The sequence below is a fragment of the Malaclemys terrapin genome, chromosome 3 (assembly GCF_027887155.1).
Source record: "Malaclemys terrapin pileata isolate rMalTer1 chromosome 3, rMalTer1.hap1, whole genome shotgun sequence".
Taxonomy (NCBI): Eukaryota; Metazoa; Chordata; order Testudines; family Emydidae; genus Malaclemys; species Malaclemys terrapin.
Genome location: NC_071507.1, coordinates 201,999,991 through 202,020,516, shown reverse-complemented (window position 1 = coordinate 202,020,516; position 20,526 = coordinate 201,999,991). Strand labels below are relative to the sequence as shown.

At 47.2% G+C, this 20,526-nt stretch overlaps 1 protein-coding gene across 1 annotated transcript in view; it reads right to left on the bottom strand.

The window, feature by feature from the left end:
* Positions 1–1,470: 1,470 nt before the first annotated feature.
* PNOC (prepronociceptin) overlaps positions 1,471–20,526 on the bottom strand; it is a 42,623-nt gene continuing 23,567 nt past the window's right edge. Inside the window, exon 3 of the mRNA XM_054023256.1 lies at positions 1,471–6,180. Within this exon, the coding sequence (XP_053879231.1) occupies positions 5,614–6,180 (567 nt within the window). The 3' untranslated portion in view covers positions 1,471–5,613. The remainder of the gene's footprint in view (positions 6,181–20,526) is intronic.

Sequence of the window (20,526 nt, the reverse complement as noted above, 5' to 3'; positions counted from 1 at the left end):
GTAGGGCACGCCCCCCTAAGGGGTTGTGGAGGAACATTTGGGGGGGCAGAGCGGGGCCCGGGCCAGCCCTCATGGGGGGGGGGGGGGAGTTAGCACCACCCTGCACCACTCTGCCCCCAGCTCTGCTCCAATCCTGGCTCCTATTGCAGCCCCGTCCCCAGTTGCAGCTCCTGGCTGTGACCTCAGTCCCTGGCTCCCAGCTGTGGCCCCCGACTCCCGGCCGCAGCCCTGCCCCAGCCCCGGCCCTGACATTGGTCCTTGGCTCCTGACCGCGGCCCCAGCTGTGCTCTGCTCCCAGCCCTGACTGCGGCCCTGCTCCCGGCCCAACCTCCCAGGGCATGCAGGCAAATTACATTAGGGATGAGGGGGTGACTTAAAAAATTTGGGACCACAGCCCTATTGTGTGACACCCCCATAATTTTGTGCAACTATGAACATTTTAATAGATAAAAATCTAAACAAATAAAAATAAACATCAATATTATCTGTCAAAATCTAATTCTGCCAAGCCTATGTTTACATTAGCTCCACTTGCAATCTGCACATCAGCCGACTACAGGTACATCCTTCATGGTCCTAAAGGTGTAGGTGACTAGACAAACAAATGGATGTGGATGGTAGGGCACTGGATAAGATCTTGCAGCATAGGCGCTGACTCCGGGGCTGGGTGGAGTGGGGGTGGGACCTGGGCAGAGTTGGGGATCAAGCACCCCCCGGCACTTTGCAAAGTCGGCCCCTGCGTCCAGGAGATGTGGATGCAGGCATGGCATGGGGCACAAATTAATTCTTGGAATTCCACAGTTCTGTGAAGACTTGGCCCTGTCTCTCCTTGTGGGTATGACACTAGTGGGAGGTGATGCTCATTGCCTTACAATCCTCTGACCCTCATCCAGAGGCAGGATCAGAGTGGGGTCCACAAGTAGGTTCCCCAGAAGCAAGACTAGAGTGGGAAGGAACTGACCCATGGTCCTGGTCTCTGCCTCCTTCCATACCTAAAGGAAGCCAGCTTTCCTCCATGCAGGGTTGGCAACTCTCACAAGTTTGTGATGAGTCTAGCAATATTTTTCATAATGCCCCCAGGCCTGGAGTCACATGATGATGTGAGACTCTCAGCCTTCATTAAAAAAATGCAAACTTCTACCCTTGTGGCAGGAGAGAAAAGCTTCAAAACCTGAACCCAAGTGCACTCTAAAGGTGCTGAGGCAAATCATCCCGAATGCTTTATTTTATGAAAACATTTCATGATTTTTAAACTAATCTCATCATTATGTTGAGGTCTGATTGGTGATTTTTTGAACAGTTTGGGGTTATATTGTCCATGTGGGGCCTTAGCAGCGGAGGTGATCTTATATGGAGGTTTGTGGGTGGAGTGCTCAGGAAGCCAGACCCAGTGATTGTGTCGATCACAATGATACAGTAGAAATAGTAAACTAATTTATTAATCATTTTTTGCTATGTACAAGTTTAATGGAGAAATATTTGTATGAAACAATTAAAAAGAACTGGTTCTTTTTACAAACAGTAACGGCAGTGACGCAGGTAAGACCCAGGCTCGTTGTTTATTGGTCATGCTTTCGTCTGCGAGTTAGGCAGAATAGGGCCGAGCGGCAGGCACGGCGCCGTTTGTCATCCTGGGAGTTACAAAAATACACCCTCTAATGTGACAGCACTGAGACAGCAGCTAGGACAAGATACATGCCATGGGAAAGAGACATAATGAAAACACAGACACCGCTGTAACGCTGAGCAAAGAAGTCAACCCCGGAGTGATTATAAAACCTTGAGGAATGCTGACCAGGAAATCTTGTTTTCCTGCTGCTTCCTGTACCAGCCTTTAACTGACGGGCTGGTGCTGACTCTGACAACCCTTGTACACCTTACTGGAATTGAACTGTAAATGGATCCCTGTGTTCATGGCAGTAAACAGTTCAACTCTTAACTGGGATGGAAGGAGAAGTACTTGGTAACTAAAGAAGGGGACTAGGAGTTGGGATATCTGGGTTCTGTTCCCAGCACTCTTCTGGGCTGACTGGATCACCTTGGTCAAGTCATGTGACTGCCCTGTGCCTTGGTTTCCCTGTCTGTAAAATGAGCTATAACAATCCAAGAGTGATGTGAGGCTTAATGCGATCAAAATGTGTTAAGTGTTTTGTGGCCCCTGGGGGAAGATGCTAGAGAAGTGCAATGCATTAAAATAGTTACAGTAGGATCAAATTCTGATGCCCTTATTCATACAGAGTAGCAATTTAGTCCATATGTGGGTCCATTCATGCAGTAAGGCATTATTTAACATTATTTCCGTAGTTTCTAATAGCAATATTGATCTCCTAGCCAGACATTTCCTGGCAATTCATGACCAGTTGGGTAAAGGACTCGTGGGGGGAGGCGTGGATCAGCATTTTCTTCGCACTCTCCGTCAGTACCTGGCCCAAGCCAGGGAAGCTTGTGATCCGACCAGCGGACCAAATTCGGTGATGAATCCTGGTCACGTGCCGCCTGAGGCATGTTGCACATATGCTCAGAAGAAGGATGACTCAGGACCTCGCCTGCCAATACTCAGACAGGGAGATGACAGCGCTTTGCATTGTGATAGCACTTGTTCTCTGATGAACACAGTGCACTCTCCAGAATAGTAAGAGGGTAAGTATGATCATTACCCCCATTATACAGAGGGGAAAACTGAGGCACAAAGAGGGGAAGCCATTGCCCGTGGTCTCGCAGTGAGTCAGTAATGGAGCTGAAAATAGAACCAGCAGGTATTAGAGACACAGAGACCATAACAGGAGTATCATTTTAAATATCCTTACATAGTACCACCACTTGGAATGGCCTCTTGCTATTATAAAATAACTTGGGTTGTTGTTTTTTTTTTTAACACGGGAATGAAAATAAATTTCTGTTGAAATTCCAGACCCCCAGATCTAATTTGGGATTTTCAGTGACCAATCAGATGTTAACTCTTTTGTAAAATGTGGTTCCTCCACCTGTTGTACTACCCATAGTCCTTTGCTCTAATAAATTCACAATCCAGTTGCAGATGAATGCACACTTCTTTACATCCTGTCTTTAACAGTTATTGTGCTGTTAAACGGTAATGTTACACAGCTTTCATGCCCCACCACAGAGGTGGCTGCATTGCAGTAGTGGGTAAAGTGATTCCTGAATGAGTGGGTAAAGTGATTTCTGAAGTGCTTTGGGATCTACCAGAATGAGTTGGATGCTTTACAGATGTACATGAGATATTTAATCCAAAGGATTTTTCTAAGGACAAACTGAAGCAATGTTCTTACGAATGAATCTGTAGTTACACACAGTGAAGGGGGCCACTAAGCTTCTTTGTTAATTTTTTTTTTAAAGGGCAATGAATTTGGTGCTGGATCAGCAGTCCTGGAGACTGTAGTTCTCTTTAACCACAGAGCAGGGGCACTACAGGCAATGGCAATGTCCATTCTCTTTGATCATCTATTACCCACTCCCAAAGTGCCTCGATTCTGTCCTGGAGTGGTAGATTGGGAATGGGCATTGGGAATCTAGTGGTAGAGCTCATTTCCCATGGCCCAGTCACCCCTTGGTCTCTGCTGAGGCTGCCAGCCAGTGGCTCTCCTGTTCCAGGTGTGTCTGTGAGCGCTCGTTTGTTTCATGAGAGCGGAGTATTTTGGACTCTCTAATCGTGTACAGTTCCCTCCCTCTGTCCTACCATGGCTCTTTCACCTCCACCTCTGAAGAGGCCCCCTTTTTATTTTGAAACCCTGCGCTGTAACCGTGCAGCTGTTGTGTAGATATGCCCTAACTCTCCTCCAGGTGGTGCAGGTACCCCAATCAATCCTCTGACCCCAGAATAATCCTCCTAGCCCACAAAACTGATTCTGGTGTCAGAGTTCTCTTTCCTCTCCAGCTGCGAGCCTGGGGGTTCATCTCGTAAGTGACACTGCGGCGTCTGGATAAAGTCACAGACTAAGGGTGGTTGCCAGCTTGATTGAGGAAGGAGGGCAGTGGGCAGGAGCGGGGTGAACTCATGCCGAGAGGAAACGTTTTCTCTGGCTTCCTGATGGAACAGAGGGGTCTACTTGGGGGGCTGTGGTTACAACACAGATAAAAATTGTAGTAACCGTATCCCTGTTACGGGGATAAACCCTTGATCAGTTCAAGGTGTTAACCTGGTGTGGGGACGCAAATAGGTCCCATCTACACTACAGCTTTATCCATGTTGAAACTGGGCTATGGGATGACCATGTTCTAACCCTGTCCTCTGCCAAGGTTACAGTTGGCGTGTACCTGGAGCTTTCTGGCGTGGGTTAAGTCTCAGAAGAGAGCTCAAGGAATGAATAGGCATCAGGAATCAACTCCCCTCTCTGCCCCCGGGGCAGGGCTCAGGCATGGTGGTGGGGCAGTGTGTAGTGAAATTTCTGTAACCACTGGGGAATGTATATTACAGGTCCCTGTTTATGCCTGGGCTGCAGACAGACTATCGCAGCCAGAGCTACAGAGCCTGGCTCTTTAGTTCAAGCTGTAGCAGCTCATGCTTTCACGCTCAGGAGGTCCCTGATTCAGTTCGTGGTATGGTGGCCATCAGACTTGCACTCCTGCTGGCCCATGGCATACTTGTTTTGTAGTTGATTAGCCTCCAGGGATGTTAATCCAGCACATTTAACCTGAAGAAAATTTATTTAAAATAAACAAAGATACCCAGGTGGAGCAGGGAGAGCAGCATGGGTGTTAGGTTTGGAAGGGCTACATTTTAAAAAACAAAAGCTCAAGTTGAAGAAGGAAAGAGTGACATGACTGATTTTAACAACTCCATCTTGTTGGGCTAGAAATTGTATCCCCCAGGGCATGCTGGTCCCAGGTAGAGAGGATGGCCATGGGATTTCCCTTGGCTGCTCTGGAGGGGGACTACCTTGGTGGTAATGGGTCACAGGCCCCATAGGTTTGTGGATTCTGTAGCTAGTGGAGGTTTGAGTTGCTCATGGAGCCCTATGAGACTTAGGGTACATCTACGCTGCAATTAAAAACCGGCTGCTGGCCTGTGCCAACTGCGTCAGGCTTGTGGGGCTCAGGCTAATGGGCAGTTTAATTGCAGTGTAGGCTTTCAACTCGGGCTTTAGGACCCTGCGAGATGGGAGGGTCCCAGCACTCAAGCTGCAGCCCGAGCCCATGCAATTAAACAACTCCTTAGCCCGAGCCCCACGAGTCAGTTGGCACAGGCCAGCCATGAGTGTCTAATTGCAGTGTAGACATATCCTCAGGGACCAAAACACTTGGAAATCCATTTTGAATGTGAAAAGAGAAACCTGACTGATTCTCATTCTCTCTCTCTCTCTCTCTCTCTCTCTAGTAAACCTAGACTGTAAGCTCAGGGCAGGGACAGTTGTCTTATATTTGCCTTCAAAAGTGCCATGAAAATGTAGAAGAATTAATAAATACACTGGATGATTCAGAAACAACCACCACGCGGCTTTCCCCCCTTGACTCTGAGCAGCAATGAATCCAGTTGGGTCTGGTGAACCATTCCTAACACAGGCTCTTTGGGATCAGGGAAGGGGTTGACTTCTTTGGCCTCGGCAGACTTAAACCGATTCACTATGTGTCAGTGACATGAAACAGAGTTTCCGGTTAGATCTCGTTCTGTTCATTCAGGTCATTGGTTAAGCTATCGTACTCGCTGGAGCGCGGTGACATGCCCAGGTACTGCTTCAAGAACTCGCTAAACCTCTTCTGGTTGTTCCACTTCCGGGCCGACTTCCTGACCCCGATGAAGCCCCCGTACCGCTTCTGCACCCCCTGCACGGTGGGCTCCAGCACCTGCCTGTAACTGTACTTTCCTTTGAGGAAGCCACCGAGCCGCTTGGAAATATCCTTGGGCTGCTCTTGGAAGTCACCCAGCGGGGTCTCACTCCCATTGCTGACACCCTCGTCCACCTCCCGCTGGCGGATCAGGCTGCTCACCTTGGAAACTCTCTTCTCACCTTCCACTTTGCTAAGATCCACCACTTTGGTGAGGTCATCGAAGTGCTTCCGGCTGCCTCTGAACAGGCCACTATCGTCCATCTCTAAGGGCTGGTAGGAATCTTCTTCCAGGCTGTCAGCGCTCACCTGTAGGGACGACTTCCCAGCCACTTTGGTGCAAAGCTCCCAGGTGGTACTCGAAAAGGCCTTCCCTTCGCACTCCATGATGCAGACCTGCAGAGAGGAACAAAGCAAGGAGGCTTTCAATCGGCCATTGAGCCTTTTCTCCAGCGAGTGTTCTCCTGCAGAACACTAGTGCAAGGTCTGTGCTCTGCTTCAAGCCCTGCTTAAGCCCTCCGTGACAATTGCTCATCAATGTGAGCTTGTGTAACCTTCTGGGTGTGGTGTTCTGTCCTATCTAGTGGCCCTGAGACCACTTAGAGAAATAGAGAGAGATTAATGAGTCTGCTCTACTGCCTTAGGTAATAGCCATATGGCTTTTAGCTCATGCGGTAGAAGCTCAGGCATTTAGCTCCAGAGGTCCTGGGTTCGATCCTGCCTGCCGCTAACCAGGGTCTGTCAGTGTTACACGGTTTCCCAACGTGGCTGTTTGTTAGCCAACAATTAATACCTGTAGACCATTTAATAGATCTGGCAAAGGCAGCATAGAGTCTTTCCTGGATTCGGCCTAAACTGCTAGGGAACCAATAATCCCAAAATGTTTGAAAAGGGCTGTACAGAATAAGGATTAATTGAAGCAAGTAATTATGCTAATTCCCTGTCCTGCAGGCAGAGCTATCTTTGGTATGCATGGAGTTCTGCACATCAGAGGAATGGCACGACTTTGTCCTAGCTGGGGAGGCCCATGACATAGTATTGCTTCTTTTTTGACCTGATCAACTAGTTACATTTTGGGGCCATAAGAGGGTGACCAGATATCCCAATTTTATAGGGACAGTCCTGATATTTGGGGGGTCGTCTTGTATAGGCACCTGTTATCCCCTAGCCCCCGTCTTTCACACTTGCTGTCTAGTCACCCTAGGTCATGGGGATGTTCTAGCTGGAAGTAGAAATTGATGGAGTCTGGTATTTAGCTTTGATGCAATCTTGTTTATTTACAAGGAATGTACAAGGTCCTGCTTCCCCAAACGCAATAGGAACCACGAAAAAAAGGAGCTGTGCGCACTCTAGCTTTTTCCAGGGTTACACTATGCTCACCAACTACTGCTGGGCTTTCTTTCTTTGTTCTGTCTGGTCTCAGTTTCTGTGTGTTCTGCCTACACATGAACACCCCCCCCCCCAACCAATACTCAGCAAAACCCTTCCTCGCACTCGGTCAACGAACTCCTGGGTGGGCTCTCTTAGGCCTTGGCTAGACTGGTGCTGTACAGCGCTGCAACGTGCTGTGCTCAGGGGTGTGAAAACACACCCCCTCCCCGAGCGCAGCGAGTGCAGCTCTGTAAAGCACTAGTGTGATCAGCCCCTGCAGCGCTGCACGCTCGCTCGCAGCGCTGCGACGACACTCACGCTTCACAGCGCTGCCGCTGTGTAGCCAAGGCCTTAGGCTTTAGTTAAGGGGCCACACCCAAAACCCTTCACAGCTATTTTAAGTGAAGGGTGAATTCGCACATCAGTTTCAATGAGGTTTTAATTTCACCCATCACAAGGTTTAATCCAGTTCATAACAGCAGCATTTAAAATACAGAGTATGTGCGTTAAATGCACCCTTCTGCTGGAGGACATTTTGAAACAAATCTTGTTTCAGCCTCCTAGCAAAATATATTCCCATCAGCCACAGCTATCGAAGGTTGTGCTGAGGGGGCTAGATCCGCTTCGTGCTCATCCCAACTGTCAGATTACAGCAGCTTGTAAAATGCCTGCAGCTGTGTAATACTGAGGTTATAAAACTGCACAACAGCCCCTCTGACCTGCAGAATGGCATTTAATTAGCCTTGTGTAACTGGCTAAAAATCGGAGGGGAAAGCAGTTGTGCTCACAGTGGGGCTATCTAGCCAGCCCTGTAATCCTGTCACTGAAGCATGTCTGGAAATAGTTAACGCCCTTCAGGTTTTTCCTTCCTCTCTCTGCTTTGGCTGCTTGGCAGCACTGAACTGTCTGTGCAGAGGATTCACAGACAACATTCAAACCTGATGTGGGAATTATCCTACTGCCCCCATCGTAATAGTATCTGGGCACCTTTTACAGCCCAGCAGGCATCCCTTTAGACACTGTACGTTGACATAGAGCTAGATTTTCTTCTCAGTTATGCTGGTACAAAGCCTGAGTAACTCCATTGACTTGCATTGGGTGACTAGTCCACCCAAAATCAGAACGAACTCAAACCTGAACTGATCCTTTTCTGAGCGTTGGAACTGCTCCCTCCCCCTTAGCTTTCATTTGTTTAAAAACCTTCCGGTCTCCGGTTCTAGCATCCCCACTATGAAAGATGCTGAAATACACATGTGGGATGTCTGACCTAACATTTTGTTGGTTATTTTTACAAGTCTGACCCTGAGAGGCTTCCACCCCAAATGTAGGAGATTTGAGAGATTCCAATAGGTCAAGTAAGCATCTGAACTTATGGGTTCTCAGACAGTGTCTCACTGTGTGGCCTTGGGCAAGTCACTTTGCCATGTCTCCGTTTACCCATCAGCTCATGATGATGAATGATAATACTTGTCTATCTGGGGGCAGTTAATGCTTGTAAAGCACTATGGATTCCCCTGGGTTGAAAAGAGCCTCAGAAATGCAATGCCTTCTAGAAATGCGTAATGTATTAATTATCCAAACTGATCCTCAAGACTGTTCATTTCACCCCCGCTTTCGCAAGGACTTATCTGTGGAACCTCTGTGCGACTATTGGGGAAGCAGACAGCAACTGCTTCAAAAAACAATATCCACTCATCGGTGAAAATGATTCACGTTTCCCTTTGAAGTTTGTGCTTCTGTTCCACTCTCCCTCTGCTTATTACGGCTCTGTCCTTAATCCAGGCATCATCCGCATCCTTCCTCCTTTTATCAGACCTAGTTCTCCCCAGGCTAGGACGTGGATCAAACGACGGGTCATGTGGCCACAGCTTTTGCTGTTAGTCATGGTTAGCAAGCCTCGTGTTGATGACTAAAACCAGCCAACGGGGAAAACTGGTCCAGGGGAAAATAGTATTTTTTTGTTATCTTCAGACAGAAACCGATTTGGTCCTCTCCAAAGTTGTTTGTATGACGCAGGCTGGGCCAAAATGACGCACTGGTTGCAGCAACAGATCGGATCAAACTAAACAATGTGTGTAGAGCCTGCCAGTTTAGGGGTTCCAGAGATGTAGCTCGCACAGGGAGTAGGGCCGCACAGAGACTATCTACCTGGGCTGGAGAGAGGACACACCAGAAGTGTGTTTGGCAACCTGGGTTTCCTCTGGGAGGTGCTGTCCAAGGGACTGCATGACCAGAGCAAGAGAGACCCAGAGGAGAAGGTGAGGGTGATTCTTAACCTCCACTGCCGCATGGAGAAGGAGCCGTTTTCTGACTGTCCCAGTCAGAGGGTCTGAGGCTACCTCAGAGAGCCCATAGGCCACTCTCTGCTCTGGAAGCCAGAAGTCAGCCAGGGCTTGATTCGACTGGGACATCAACCAGCTGCATGCGGAAGCTGTCTGCAGCTCAGACAGTGATACCTACCGGCCCCTCAAACAGCTCTCTTGATCAGGCTGGGGGTGGCCCTTGGGGAGGGGTGGGGGTTCTCTCCTAATACTGCTGGGAATAATCAAGAAAAGGATAGATAATAGGACAAAACATATGATGTTGCCTCTATATAAAGCCCATATCTTGAATACTGTGTGCAGATGTGGTCGCCCCATCTCAAAAAAGATATCTTGGAATTGGAAAAGGTTCAGAAAAGGGCAACAAAAATGATTAGGGGTATGGAACGGCTTCCGTATGAGGAGAGATTAATAAGACTGGGACTTTTCAGCTTGGAAAAGAGATGGCTAAGGGGAGATATGATTGAGGTCTATAAAATCATGACTGGTGTAGAGAAAGTAGATAAGAAAGTGTTGTTTACTACTTCTCATAACACAAGAACTAGGCGTCACCAAATGAAATTAATAGGCAGCAGGTTTAAAACAAATAAAAGGAAGTATTTCTTCACACAATGCACAGTCAACCTGTGGAACTCCATGCCAGAGGATGTTGTGAAGGCTAAGACCATAACAGGGTTCAGAAAAGAACTAGATAAATTCATGGAGGATAGGTCCACCAATGGCTATTAGCCAGGATGGGCAGGGATGGTGTCTGTTTGCCAGAAGCTGGGAATGAGCGACAGAGGATGGATCATTTGATGATTACCTGTTCTGATATTTCCCTCTGGAGCACCTGGCACTGGCCACTGTTGAAAGACAGGATACTGGGCTAGATGGACCTTTGGTCTGACCCAGTAGGGCCATTCTTATGTTCTTATGTACTGGTATCGTAGTGGGTTTTCACTTGGTGTTTGTAATATTGCTTGCAGCTTTTAGTCACCATCCCTAGCTCTGTCTCCTGTTCCTTTCTCCTCCCTTAATGACCCCCTTTCCTGTTCCAGGGTGTAAACTGTTGTTGTTTTTGATGAGGTTTAGATTTGCTATGTTAGTTTTATCTAAGAGGTCATGGGGTATTAGCCCTGTGTACGCCTGCCTTTAGGTGGGGGCACCCGTCACCTGGACCCAGAACCCATTGGTCCTAAGGGGAAGGGAGAGGGTCTGAGAGTAACCGAGGGGGGCGGAATCAGGGACTACACCTCCTTTCCAGATTGGGGCACCGTAGGAGGCGTACCCTTAGAAACCATAGGTGTAGTTTGACTTCTATATTTGGGGTGGCAGCTGCAGTCAGGCCAGTGGGGCTGCGTTTGGGGGGACAAATTCTGTGCCTGCCAGTGCCCCGCCAAACCACACCCATATTAGAAACCTGTAGGTTTATTAAATATATAGCTCATGGGCCTGTCTTCCCAAAGTCCAGGGGTGTCTGGACCTGGAGTCTTGGTTGTGACCATCTCTTTTGTATATCTAATAATGGGGAGAAAACCTTACATTAAAACAGAGGGCCCTGGGAGTATGGAATGCTATTCTGAGCACTCCTGGTAAGATCTCTCCTGAGTTGTGAATGCTCTCTTCAGAGGTAAGTATAGACCTGTTGGTGAACTTTATGCCACTTGAGGGAGCTTTTTCACTGTAACTCCTATGTGGTGGTGTAGTTTTACTCTGCCAGGGTTCAGAGTAGGAGTACTTGTGGCACCTTAGAGACTAACAAATTTATTAGAGCATAAGCTTTCGTGGACTACAGCCCACTTCTTCGGATGCATATAGAATGGAACATATATTGAGGAGATATATATACACACATACAGAGAGCATAAACAGGTGGGAGTTGTCTTACCAACTCTGAGAGGCCAATTAATTAAGAGAAAAAAAAAACTTTTGAAGTGATAATCAAGCTAGCCCAGTACAGACAGCTTGATAAGAAGTGTGAGAGTACTTACAAGGGGAGATAGAGTCAATGTTTGTAATGGCTCAGCCATTCCCAGTCCTTATTCAAACCGGAGTTGATTGTGTCTAGTTTGCATATCAATTCTAGCTCTGCAGTCTCTCTTTGGAGTCTGTTTTTGAAGTTTTTCTGTTGTAATATAGCCACCCGCAGGTCTGTCACTGAATGACCAGACAGGTTAAAGTGTTCTCCCACTGGTTTTTGAGTATTTTGATTCCTGATGTCAGATTTGTGTCCATTAATTCTTTTGCGTAGAGACTGTCCGGTTTGGCCAATGTACATGGCAGAGGGGCATTGCTGGCACATGATGGCATATATCACATTGGTAGATGTGCAGGTGAACGAGCCCCTGATGGTATGGCTGATGTGATTAGGTCCTATGATGATGTCACTTGAATAGATATGTGGACAGAGTTGGCATCGGGGTTTGTTACAAGGATAGGTTCCTGGATTAGTGGTTTTGTTCAGTGATGTGTGGTTGCTGGTGAGTATTTGCTTTAGGTTGGGGGGTTGTCTGTAAGCGAGGACAGGTCTGTCTCCCAAGATCTGTGAGAGTAAAGGATCATCTTTCAGGATAGGTTGTAGATCTCTGATGATGCGCTGGAGAGGTTTTAGTTGGGGGCTGAAGGTGACAGCTAGTGGTGTTCTGTTATTTTCTTTGTTGGGCCTGTCTTGTAGGAGGTGACTTCTGGGTACTCGTCTGGCTCTGTCAATCTGTTTTTTCACTTCAGCAGGTGGGTATTGTAGTTTTAAGAATGCTTGATAGAGATCTTGTAGGTGCTTGTCTCTATCCGAGGGATTGGAGCAAATGCGGTTATATCTTAGAGCTTGGCTGTAGACAATGGATCGTGTGGTGTGTCCTGGATGGAAGCTGGAGGCATGTAGGTAAGTGTAGCGGTCAGTAGGTTTCCGGTATAGGGTGGTATTGATGTGACCGTCGCTTATTAGCACAGTAGTGTCCAGGAAATGGACCGCTTGTGTGGATTGATCTAGGCTGAGGTTGATGGTGGGATGGAAATTATTGAAATCATGGTGAAATTCCTCAAGGGCTTCTTTTCCATGGGTCCAGATGATGAAGATGTCATCAATGTAGCGCAAGTAGAGTATGGGCGTTAGGGGACGAGAGCTAAGGAAGCGTTGTTCTAAGTCAGCCATAAAAATGTTGGCATATTGTGGGGCCATGCGGGTACCCATAGCAGTGCCGCTGACTTGAAGGTATATATTGTCCCCAAATGTGAAATAGTTGTGGGTGAGGACAAAATCACAAAGTTCAGCCACCAGGTTAGCTGTGACATTATCAGGGATACTGTTCCTGATAGCTTGTAGTCCATCTTTGTGTGGAATATTGGTGTAGAGGGCTTCTACGTCCATAGTGGCCAGGATGGTGTTTTCTGGAAGATCACCGATGGATTGTAGTTTCCTCAGGAAGTCAGTGGTGTCTCGAAGATAGCTGGGAGTGCTGGTAGCGTAGGGTCTTAGGACAGAGTCTACATAACCAGACAAGCCTGATGTTAAGACAACTCCCACCTGTTTATGCTCTCTGTATGTGTGTATATATATCTCCTCAATATATGTTCCATTCTATATGCATCCGAAGAAGTGGGCTGTTGTCCACGAAAGCTTATGCTCTAATAAATTTGTTAGTCTCTAAGGTGCCACAAGTACTCCTGTTCTTCTTTTTGCGGATACAGACTAACACGGCTGTTACTCTGAAACCAGTGTTCAGAGTGGTAGCCGTGTTAGTCTGGCATTTCTATAGCATCTTGCTTCTGGGGAACCCAAAGTGCTTTACAAACACAGTAAGGCCCAACCTGGTTATATGGGTATTACGAAAAGGGGGCAGCCTGTCCATACAGTAGTTAGTTGCAGCCAGCTTCTGTTATAAAATCCTATTTTTAACATCCTACAGCTTTGGTTTGGAAAATTCCTTTAAACTAAAAAGTGCCATTTTTAGTCTGAAACAAAGGAGGACTGTTTCTGCAAAGGGCTACGATTTGAGGACTTCAATAACTCAGACATAGGTTAGGGGGTTGTTACAGGAGTGGGTGGGTGAGTTTCTGTGGTCTGCGTTGTGCAGGAGGTCAGACTAGATGATCATAATGGTCCCTTCTGACCTTAAAGTCTATGAGTCTGAGTCTAAAGTTTTGAAGAAAATCAGTCAAACTGACTTACTGGTCAATAAATACCTAGATTTGGGGGGAAAAAATTGTCTAACATTCCTTTGTCTCCCTCTAGTGCAGACTGGTTATTACTACACTATCCCTCCAAACTTTATAGTCACCTTTCCTTGCAAGCCCATGCACTAGCTGTGTTTGAAGAAAATAGATCATTAATAAGTTTGCTTGCTTACAGTGTTTTTGTGAGGGATAGTCTGGGGCTCAGTCCTCCGGCAAAAAATGCCCTTTACATGAATGCCAACTGACTTCATTGGTAGTAGGATTTGGAACCATGGCCCAGATTACTGAAAGCGCCGAGCTCCTATTGTGATGCTTAGGGTCAGACTTTCAGAGGAGTGCAACATCTAACAGACTTGGCTCTTCAGTAATTCTGGACCATTATTTTGATGCCTGACGGGAGCGGAGCTGTCTGGAAAATCTGGCCCCAATTGTGAGTGCTGAATTCTTTTGAAAATCTGTCCAAGTTTTGGTCATCTTGCTCTCTATTGGCTAGCTGCAGCTTGGGAAGAATATAACGGTCTTTCTAGAGCTAATGGCTAATTTCCTTTAGCTCAAATGGCAGAGATCAGTGTCTTTTGAAGCTGTAGGTCTAGGGCTTTTGCAGGGGGATTTGCTTTAAACCTGACCATGCCGCACACACACTGAGGACAGCAAGTAGAGCATCACTCCCCAACAAAGATCATGCTAACGCTCAGTTTAGTAAATCAGCTAAAAGACACTATCAACTGTGCCTCCCCATACAGCGCCGCAGCTTCACTTCCAAGCCAGTGAGCAGAAATAGAGGCCCTGAATGCTATTGATTGAGCTGATGGGTGCGGGGAACGGGAATGACATCTGTCTCTCCTTCCCCCACCCTGCTGCCCCCAGACTCTTCTCTGTCAGAATGAGAGCAGGTGCAATTTGTAATGCTTCATTTCCAATAAAAGATAATGAAACTCCTTTGTTGCCACTCAAGCGTACTTGCAAATGGGTTTCCACTTACCATTTAGGCACTGATCTGTGTCCACATTAGGAACATTACATGCTACACATGGCTTCCTCAGGAGGGTTCAGTGGAGCTCTATTGGAGTGAGAGGCCCTCGTTGTCAGGGTTCTCTTGTCTGTCTCTCTTTAACTTGTTCTTGGTGCTGCCTTCCAGGGCGCACAGGTGCCTACTGATTAGGGCTGACACAGTGACACTTCCAGGGGTTGGAATGGGGGTGGGAGATGAGGGTCGGGACTGTCCCAATGAATGCCAGATCCACTTCCCTACTCCCAGTTTCTAACACCCCTTTGGTTTTAATTTCCCAGAGCCATAATGGTAGATCCTTAGCTGTGAATGGCGCCCCATTGGTTTACACCAGGTGTGAATCTGGCTCAGAGTGAGCTAGACTGAATAGCTCATCTACATTTGCCAGATAGACCTGCTCCACGGAGTTTCTCTCCCCAGCCCTTTCCACCTCACCCCAAATTCCTGCCCCACACTGACAGCAAGTTGATACGATGATGAAGGACTTGAGGTCACGCCCATAACTTTGGGGGGATCTGAAGCTGGCTATGACATCATTAAGAAGTCTTAACCAGCCAGCCAATTAGGTCACAACACTGAAAAACTACTCCTAAGTTTTCAAAATGTTGTGTGGGGGCTTCACCTGCCCATGAGACTGGATGAGAATTAGTTGGCTGATGCTTAGAAAATGTCCCGGTCCAGTATAAAGTTCTCGCTGTCAAAACCAAATCTTCTTTCTAAGTCTACCGTGCCTATCACTGTGGTATCTGAGCCTCCCTGATTCAAGTCATCCTCTGCTATTGTCTCAGTGTCACACACTGGCCCACCACCAGTCATCTCCCCTTCTGAAGCAATTATTTCCAATGCCACAAGTCACCTACATTTTACTGGTCATTGTTGCCAGTGGCTGCATGCCAGCTATCACTCATATCCATCCTGCCACGCTCTCAAGTGGAACAAGAAACTTAGCTCCTTGCAGGGCAAATCAAGTCTGTCATAATGTAAAATGCTCTTCTTCGGTGCTCTACTTGCATCTGGCTTGAGACAAAATGTGAGACTGTACTGGATACCACCCAGTGTCTCAGAATCACGAGCCAGCAGGAAGTCTGAACTCTTGCCTACGTCTCACTTTCCTTGACCTTGCCTGGAAATATTTCCAACATGGACAACTATCGGTACTCAACGGGCATAAGATCGAACTACCTGTCGTCCTTGATATTAAACTCTATCTCTTTAGGGGCAACCATGTACCAACCTTCTTGGCCTTTAGGGCTAAGGAGACAGTCCTCACTACTATTGCACCAGCAAAAAGTATAGCTGAGAGACTGGACAGAACCAGATCCTCTCCAAAACAGAACTTGTCTATATTCCTCAGGGAAAAGCCTGACCAGATGACTCCTTTGACTTCAGTAGTTAAGTCCAAGTGTGACTGAGATCTGAATCTGATCTAGTCACGCTACAGAACTGGTCGCCTGGATCAGTTTCCCCAATTCCTGTAAAAGGGAGTTCCAGCTACACGCTCGGTACTGCACGAGACACCGCAATCAGAGGCGCTGCCCTGACGAGCTCATGGATAAGCTGCTTACTGACACAGAGAAGCCCTGATACGCCTGGGAAAGCAGAGACGGGAATAATTGAGCAAGGTTCAAGTTTCAGCCTTTTGAGGTAGTTCTGTGACAAAATGGTGGCATGGGGGCTAGGACCAGCTCTGGGGAAATAATTTTTCACAATAGAAAAAGGGACTGGAGCGACTTTGCTCTAACTTTAAAAAGGAAAAAAATACATCTTTGAGTCTTGAATCTTAGCCTGAGCTGGGAACTTGTCAGAAATCTGAGCATATGGAAATGGGGGTTTATAGTAGCTGATTTGCAAATTATTGCTATTAAGACAGAAAGGGAGAGCCACCTCCTGGGCAGACTATGGCCCTGATCCTGTTCCCCTTGAAGTCATTGGTCCTATATTAGTTACCAGAATAAGAGAGCTACAGGATCATAGGAACAGATTTGCTTTATTACCTTCTAGTTCTTATTTACTTCCCCATCCATTCCGTTCTTTTGTACTCATTTGCCACCCTCCCTCCTGCTCCAAATACCCGTTAGTTTAGCTGCCTGCCAGGGGCCACTCACGACGCCAGCTGCTAACGTGGATTCTTCCAGTGTATGCATTCATTCATCTACCCTAGTGATTGCCTGGGCTACTGAGCCAGAAAGTGACCATCTGCTGCGAGGCCATCACGTCGCTGCTCCCAAGCGCAGCAGCTGCGAGCTCACGGAAGCCATCTCCCTTCTGCAGTGCTCCTGAAGGGCTGTTGAAGGTGCAGCATGTTACGGCAGGGATTAGTCACAGTGCTGAAGCACAGAGAGCGCAGCATGGGATAGTGATGGGTGTTCAAATCTAACCGGAATGATGCATCAGCTGTGTTAACTGTCTGTTCTCCTTTAGAGGGAAATTGAGGGTGGGGAGTCGAGCTGGGGAGGTTCCGAAGGCTTCTCTCAGAGACCAAGTCAGCCAGCAGGAGGGTCTTCATTAAAGTGCTGCACCTGTGCTGATGCAGCATTTTAAATGTAGACTTGCCCTCAGAATGTATCAAGGGCTTGGTGTAGAAGAGGGGTGGGCAAACTTTTTGGCCTGAGGGCCACATCGGGGGTTGCAAAACTGTATGGAGGGCCGGGTCAGGAAGGCTGTGCCTCCCCAAACAGCCTGGCCCCCGCCCCTATCCGCCCCCTCCCACTTCCTGCCCCCTGACTGCCCCCCTCAGAACTCCTGACCCATCCAACCCCCCCCGCTCCTTGTCCCCTGACCGCCCCCTCCTGGAACTCCTGCCCCTAACCGCCCCCCGGGACCCCACTCCCTATCCAACCCCCCCGCTCCTTGTCTCCTGACCGCCCCCTCCCAGGATCCCACCCCCTATCCAAGCCCTCCTGCTCCCCATCCCCTGACCACCCCCAAGAACCTCCACCCCATCCAACCACTGCCTATCCCGTAACTGCCCCCCGCAACCTCCCACCCCCTTACCATGCTGCTCAGAGTGGCAGAAGCTCGCAGCCCCGCTGCCCGTGCGGCGGCGTTGCTGCGGGGGGACACGACAGCAGGGGAGGGATCCCCGGACGGGATCTCAGGGGCCGGGCAGGATGGTCCCACGGGCCATAGTTTGCCCACCTCTGGTATAGAATATAAACCAGTACCTTCCTGGGACCGAGTCATTTGCACTGCATGTCCTGTGCATGGTTACAGGGTAGAACGTACAACAGGAGGTAACTGTAACTGGGGGACTGTTGTGCTCTAGGTTCTCAACTGGGGGACATCAAACTTTAGGGGAGTGCAGTGAACCAGGACAAATTTGAGTTAGTGGTGTTGAGCCCTGGCACAGAATTCAGGTTGCATTTCTCAAACTAGGCACTCTAATGACTTCAGCTCTATCCCTGCAGCTATGCCCTGAGTGTAGGGAACTCAGACCACCTCATCCAACCACAACAAAGAGTTTCATTTGTCAGTGAAAAAAACAATCCTAATCATACAGTGGCTGAGCCACTACACAACCTTCTTTAAAGTCGTACATCACACACACCAAAGCATTTTACAAATTGTTACCTAGACACAGAAGGCAGTCGTTCCCCACACCTTATTAAGAGCCTGATCCTTCAAGGTGCAGAGGATACTCAGTACAAATACATTAGAAGCAAGAGAAAGACCAAAGACAGGGTAGGCCCGTTACTCAATGGGGGCGGGGGGGAAACAATAACAGAAAATATGGAAATGGCAGAAGTGCTAAATGACTTTTTTGTTTGTTTTCACCAAAAAGGTTAATAACGATTGGATGTCTAACACAGTGAATGCCAGTGAAAATGAGGTAGGATCCGAGACTAAAATAGGGAAAGAACAAGTTAAAAATTACTTAGAGAAGTTAGATGCGTTCAAGTCACCAGGGCCTGATGAAATACATCCTAGAATACTCAAGGAGCTGACTGAGGAGATATGTGAGCCATTAGTGATTATCTTTGAAAAGTCATGGAAGGTGAGTGAGATGCCAGAGGACTAGAAAAGGGCAAATATAGTGCCAATCTATAAAAAGGGAAATAAGGACAACCCGGGGAATTACAGACCAGTCAGCTTACCTTCAGTACCTGGATAGATAATGGAGCAAATAATTAAGTAATCAATTTGCAAACATAAGAATGGCCATACTGGGTCAGACCAAAGGTCCATCTAGCCCAGTATCCTGTCTTCTGACAGTGGCCAATGCCAGGTGCTTCAGAGGGAATGAACAGAACAGGTAATCATCAGGTGATCCATCCCCTGTCACCAATTCCCAGCTTCTGGCAAACAGAGGCTAGGGACACCATCCTGGACCATTCTGGCTAATAACCAATATCATCCGTGAATTTATCTAGTTCTTTTTTGAACCCTGCTATAATCTTGGCCTTCACAACATCCTCTGGCAAAGAGTTCCATAGGTTGACTGTGCGTTGTGTGAAGAAATACTGCCTTTTATTTGTTTTAAACCTGCTGCCTATTAATTTCATTTGGTGACCCCTAGTTCTTGTGTTATGAGAAGGAGTAAATAACACTTTCTTATTTACTTTCTCCACATCAGTCCACACCTAGAAGATAATAAGGTGATAGGTAACAGTCAGCATGGATTTGTCAAGAACAAATCATGTTAAACCAACCTAATAGCTTTCTTTGTCAGAGCAGCAAGTCTTGTGGATGGGGGGGAAGCAGTAGATGTATATATCTTGACTTTAGTAAGGCTTTTTATACTGTCTCGCATGATCGTCTCATAAAAAACTAGGGAAATATAAGCTATATGGAGCTACTATAAGATGGGTGCAGAACTGGTTGGAAAACCGTTCCCTGAGAGTAGTTATCAGTGGTTCACAATCAAGCTGGAAGGGCCTACCAAGTGGGGGTCCCACAGGAATCAGTTGTGAGTCTGGTTCTGTTCAATCTCTTCATCAATGATTTAGATAATGGCATAGAGCAGGGGTTCTCAAACTGGGGGTCATGACCCCTCAGGAGGTCACAAGGTGGTTACATGGGGGTTGCGAGCTGTCAACTCCTTGGGACTGACAGTTCCCAGCCCCCATTAAATTAAATTACCCCTCCCATTTTTAATGGATCGGGGGAGGTCACACTGAGAGGTTTGCTGTATGAAAGGGGTCACCAATACAAAAAGTCTGAAAACCGCTGGCACAGAGAGTACACTTATAAAGTTTGCAGACAATACCAAGCTGGGAGGGGTTGCAAGTGCTTTGGAGGATAGGATTAAAATTCAAAATGATCTGGACAAACTGGAGAAATGGTCTGAAGTCAGTAAGATGAAATTCAATAAGGACAAATGCAAAGTACTCAACTTAGGAAGGAACAATCATTTGCACACATACAAAATGGGAAATGACTGCTTAGGAAGGAGTACTGTGGAAAGGGATCATAGTGGATCACTGCTACAAAAAAAAGCAAACGTCATGCTGGGATGTATTAGCAGGTATGTTGTAAGCAAGACATGAGATGTAATTCTTCTGCTCTACTTAGCATTGATTAGGCCTCAATGGGAGAATTGTGTTGAGTTCTGGGTGCCACATTTCAGGAAAGATGTGGACACATTGGAGAAAGTCCAGAGAAAAGCAACAAAAATGATTAAAGGTCTAGAAAATATGACCTTTGAGGGAAGTTTGAAAAAATTGGGTTTGTTTAGTCTGGAGAAGAGAAGACTGAGGGGGGACATAAGTTTTAAACTACATAAAAGGTTGTTACAAGGAGGAGGGAAGAAAGTTCTCATTGACCTCTGAGGATAGGACAAGAAGCAATGGACTTAAGGTGCAGCAAGGGTGGTTTAGGTTGGACATTAGGAAAAACTTCCTAACTGTCAAGATAACTAAGCACTGGAATAAATTGCTGAGGGAGGTT